At 33.1% G+C, this 5,565-nt stretch overlaps 1 protein-coding gene and 1 pseudogene across 1 annotated transcript; both read right to left on the bottom strand.

Annotated features, from left to right (window-relative positions):
• Window positions 1-1,783: 1,783 nt before the first annotated feature.
• LOC120153154 lies at window positions 1,784-3,573 on the bottom strand (annotated as a pseudogene).
• A 1,211-nt stretch (window positions 3,574-4,784) lies between these two features.
• Window positions 4,785-5,216, bottom strand: LOC120154416 (protein BIC1-like). The gene has a single exon (XM_039166175.1). The coding sequence runs from the start codon at window positions 5,214-5,216 to the stop codon at window positions 4,785-4,787; it is 432 nt and encodes a 143-aa protein (XP_039022106.1).
• Window positions 5,217-5,565: the final 349 nt, after the last annotated feature.

Genomic DNA, 5,565 nt, shown 5'->3' with positions numbered 1-5,565 from the left:
TTGAAGTTATTAAAAATCACAATTAATATTTAAAAAAATCATTTGGAAATATTTTACAAATATTTCCCAATTCAAAATTAGAAAATAATATTTTTATCAAAAATCACGAAAATTACCCTATTATAAGCCTGATTCAACTTACCTTAATTTTGAGATGTTACAAACTTAAACTCTGGTAGCCGATTTTATTACAAAGAAAACATTTTAGATCGCAACTTACTTCTTTGTGAACCATAACATATTTAGGCGCAACCTAAAATGTTAATCATATTAATAACATTTATTGTTTATAACTTATTTTGTTATCGTGAGAATGTCTAAGGCCTCATCAGCTTAAACTCTAGTAACATTTTATGCGCAACCTAAAATGTTAATAATATTCATAAATTTTACCCTTTATAACTTATTTTTTTTACCGTTTATAATATTTAGGTACAACCTGTTATGTTACTACGATTGATAACATTTTAGGTTTTGAATTATAACATTTTGTGTTATGCTTTTAACCTGTTACCTTGTTAACCGGTCATGCCATTTATTAGTCTTATTTTTAGGCGCCTCACGGCATAACTACCCCATGTTTGTTGTTTTCTATTGTTTTGGCTAAATTGACATTGTCATGATTTATATCGTTTAATAATTTTAAAGCTACTTTTTTTTTCTCTTCTGCTGTTCAGGAGAATCAGAACTAGGCCTAGATCGTATCCTGTATTGATTAAGATGCTTTTAATGAGACTCGATTTTCTTCAAAATAAAATAATATAAATTGTATAGCTGCAACTTTATTTTGGACATTGTTTGAAAGTTTCTATTCATTAAAAGTCAAATTTTCTATAATTTAACCTTTTCAATACGTTTGATAATAAATATGTTCGACTTGAATTATCTTTTTTTGTGTGTTTGTAATATACTTTTATTTAGGGAAGCCATCAAATAGAAACATTCATTTGATTTTTTTTTTAGAAAAAATTCTAAAGTAAATTTTGCTCGATTAGTATTTTGTTTTGGTGAAACAAAATATAATGAAAAAGACCTAAACTTTTCCTTTTCTTTTCTTCTGTAAAGAATATTGAATGAGATTCCGTAACAAATATGCAAAATGTTTTGTGGTCAATACATAGCATAAACACAATACCTCCACAATGAAGTTTGAATGAATAAGCTTTGTTCATCTCTTTGAATTACGTTTATAATTGTTGGTGATAAATATGCTGCCCAAATTATTAGAAAATTTTGATAATTCTTCTCATTAACATTGGGAATGGCTTGCAGAGAATCAAAGCAAGTGAAGATTCATCTGATGAAAATTTGCTTCGGTTGAGTGTCGAAACTGTCGGATGTTATGGATTTCTATATGTTTTCAACTAGAGAAAACTATGCATATTTCATTATCTTAATACTGCTGCCACCCATTCAATTTGTAGGATCTATTAAAGTGGAGTAAAATTGGTAGTTGATAACATTTCCTGTGATCTTGTACATTGCATAAACATATCTATAAGGTCGATTAACTTGTAGAACCATACTCGTTTTCTTGTAGCTTATTATTGGATATTAGATGAAGATCCTATTAGCTACAAAACATGAGCATTCTTATCAATCAATCGATCATTTTCTCGGCACTGTGACTGCCATATTTGATCATTTTCTCGGCACAATCACTCCATCAATATGTCGGAGATAATGAATATCTGCAATTTTATGTTTTTAAATGTTTGAGTCCATTTAAATTTATCAGATTAATATCCATTTAATCGCGTACATTGTGGCATTACAATGAGCATCAGTATACATTGTAAATCATCCACAATTCTGAAATATCCCGATTAATCTGAACTCACTGTTAATAAAGATGTATGTTTCCCCCAAAAAAAGAAACAATTTATTGTAACAATGCGCATTGCTACCAAATAGATGTATGCTCAGAGACATCACTTAATAACGACTTCAAAAGAAACGAAAAAGGGGTACGATTTCATTCCTCTGATTGCCTCTGACCTAGCACCGGAATGTTTTCATATCGTTTCTGATGTATAGCAAATAAAATCAAACATACAAGTTAGTAGGTGGGCTATGTAAGCTCAATTACGGCAGACAATGATCAGGCCGCTGCCAATCCAATATGCAAACAAGTTTCGAGGCAATGATCAGGCCGCTGTCAATATGCAATGTGTTGGATAACCCAAATTTATGAAATTGAATCTATATTGAGACAAGCAAGAACAGAATAGTTGTAGCTTTAGAGAATGCCTCACATTGCACCAACTGTAACCATCCACACAACTGACTGACTGACATAAGGTAACAACATTAAGCCTTCCATGTAATTACAACATTATTTCATCGCAAAGCCAAAATTTTCAAAGGTCGTGACTCGTGATATTAAGTTTGCAAAGAAATTACAAATCTTCCTACATCCTTTCTCCAGAAACCCCATCACAATCAATTGGTGGTGTTCTTATAATTAAAAAAAAAAACTATAAAAAACAGTAAAGGGTATTATAACCGATGTTACTTAAGCTTGAGAGTATCAGATATTGGTATGTGTTCGGCATAGGTAAGTTCAGTTTTTAAGTTTTTCAATGTATTTAGAAGACAGTATCTCCATACTAATATCTTAGACATTAAACACAAGCGTTGGACATAGGTACTCATATAAAAATGAATCAGAGCAACACAGAATCATAGAGGATACAATATTAAAAGAGCCCCGGAACTTTACCCCGTATACTTTGTCCACTTAAATAAACCCTTAATACCCTAATAAGTCATCAACTTTTAATTTATATCCAGCTAAGCATGTAACTTTTAATTTATACAATAAAGCCCTTATCATGGATCAACCTTTCACTTGAAATTAAAGCTTTTTAGCACAAATCAAAGGCTAAGGGCTTATTCAATTAAAGCTTTTAATTTATTCTAGTATTATGGTCACTTTTAGATTATAGCAATATTGCAGAGATGAGAATGAGCAAAATAAGGAGAGCAGTGGCTATCCTCTCCACCATAAAATCAAATATAAATCCCAATGTGCCTTGGAAAAGTGACAATGAACTACCGAATTTGTGAATCAGATTCCAAATAATGTGCAAATAAAATACATGGTAAAACTGGCATTATTAGAAATTAGACAATTTACCCCAACATTGTTGCATTCCCAGAGCTTATGAACTCCATAATCCACAGCCTACAAAAGTCAATTCGATCACAATAAGAATCTTCACCATTCTGTCTCCTTTCATCAATAATCATAAAAAGGGAACTAATCCTAAACATCATTAGAAAGTCATCACTTCCAATAAAAAAATCAATCCTCCGACCAAACTATTCCGATCAGTAAATAAATAAGAAAAAACATTTTCTCTAAAATCAGCACTAAAATTCAATCGAAAAAAAGAATAAAAAATGGAAACGAGAGAGACCCAATCGAAAAAAATAATTAGAACTTACCCGTTCTGCGAGGAAAGCACCGGCGATGACAAAGGTGACGTAGACGGAGTTACGGCGCATGATAACTCTCTAAAGACCTTCGAAAAGGCCTCCTTGACCTCTTCTCTAAGCTGCGTATTCCATGGCGATTACTAAAGATTAAGGCAGTCGCTCTTGCTGGGATCTGTGATTAGGGTCTGCGTAGAATTTGGACGCTAAGAAATGTTTGTGTTTTTAAGGATGAAATTTCTTACAAGGGTTCTCGGATCGAACCGAAATGTATCGACTTAGTTTAGTTTAATTTGATGGGCCCAATAGGTCAATTTGTGGGCCTCATCTTGCTCAATGTCATCTTAGCACTTAAAAAGATAGATGTAAATGAAAATGATTTTTTTTGGATGTTTGAGATATCTGTTTGAATTAAATATGAACTTAATTTCGAAATTCAGTCATTTAATTCGATAAATATAATTATTATTTTAATATTTTATATATTTATGATGTTAGAAAATAATGTGTATAAAATTAGTAATTTATTTCTCCAACATCCATTGGTATTAAAGGAGCATGAGATGGATGTAAACAAACGGTATTAGAGGAGCATGAGATGGGTGTAAAACTTTTTTTTGTTTAATCATCGTCATTTGATCTAATGATCGATTGATCAGAATCAGATATTATAGAGATTCGTTATGGGACGATCCTCTTAACTTAATTTGTTGCATTCACGATGTCAGAATTCGAATATCTAATCTTACTTGAGAAATCTAGTGTTTTATCCCCATGAATCAATTAGTTGTTAGTTGAAATGGACGTAAATGGTTGCCCTAGGACAGGGATGGACCTACGTAAAAGAGTGAATGAATGTAGATCACAAATACAGATGTTTCTTTATGCAGGTTGGCTTAGTTATTGGGTTCTTCTTCTTCTTCTTGTGAAGTGATATGATTGATTTGCAAGTCCTTTATCAAACTAGTGGCTTAGAGAGGACTCAAAATTAAAGTACAAACTGTGATTGAATGTTCCACTATAGTATATGATAAAGTGAAGAACTACTTTGTGGTTTTGCATACGTATTGTTTCAGAAATTTGTTCAAATCAAGTATTTATTTATCCTGGAAACAATAAAGCACAACCTGTGTGTGTAATTTGTATGAGCAAAAATGAAATTTTTGGTACACTTGGACCACCGATTCCTGCGCCATACTCAATTGGTTCATGTGGTTAATTATCGTAATATCATTGCATTATCCTTGGACATGAAAATTTACTTCATTTGCTTGGATTTTTAATGTTGTTTCATATTAATAATTTAAAAAGCAGAAAACAAATGAAAGATAGTGATAATATATAATTCAACACCTGTTTTCTATTCTAATCCTGCGGGTAGTTGATCTTGTTCCTTGTTCAACCAAAGCAGCACGAGCCGACGTAATCCCGGTGGGAACCAAACATTCATCAAATGCAGAGCAATCGATCCAGTCTTTCAAAAGGTCTTCTTGTCCCCATATATCTGGAATCCAAACCCTACTTTTTGCCACTTCAATCCTATGCCTCTTCAATCTCTCCCGCCCATTGTCTTCTTCTTCGTCGTCGTCTTCTTCAGCCCTCCTCACTGCTCCTATAGCAACTTCATCGACGACCACTTGTCGAACGCCATCAGCCGATGAACACTGACCCTTTAACGAGCTTCCCTCGTCAGCTTGCAGAGATTTGCTGGGTTCTTCAAGAAACTGGGGAGGATTTGGGGGGTGGGTGGTCATTTGTGGTGGTGCTTCTACGTTCATGAGGTCGATGATCCCTTGGTATGAGGCTTGAACAAGAGGGATTGAAGGGTTTAGGGAGTGGAAAAGGGGTATAAAAGATTAAAGAATGGGTGGGAAGTTCGTTTACACGTCATTTATGGCTTACAAAACATTTGGTGTGTTTTTTTTTTGTATGGTTAGTGAGAAAAGTACGTGTCTTTTGTTGAGGATGGTTTGGAATATTCCATTTTGTGTCTGTGGTTTTCAGTTTTTAAGTTTTGACAACACCAAAAAGCCATGGAAACAGATTTTTTTTATCAAACAAAACCAATGATTCAGTTTTCATATGATCTCCTTGAGTTGATTTTTTGGAAAGATTGTGAGGTTTAAG

This window comes from Hibiscus syriacus, unplaced genomic scaffold, assembly GCF_006381635.1.
Source record: "Hibiscus syriacus cultivar Baekdansim isolate YM2019G1 unplaced genomic scaffold, ASM638163v2 tig00002840_pilon, whole genome shotgun sequence".
NCBI lineage: Eukaryota > Viridiplantae > Streptophyta > Magnoliopsida > Malvales > Malvaceae > Hibiscus > Hibiscus syriacus.
Note: the sequence above shows the minus strand (reverse complement) of the source record. Positions and strands in the feature narration are given on the sequence as shown.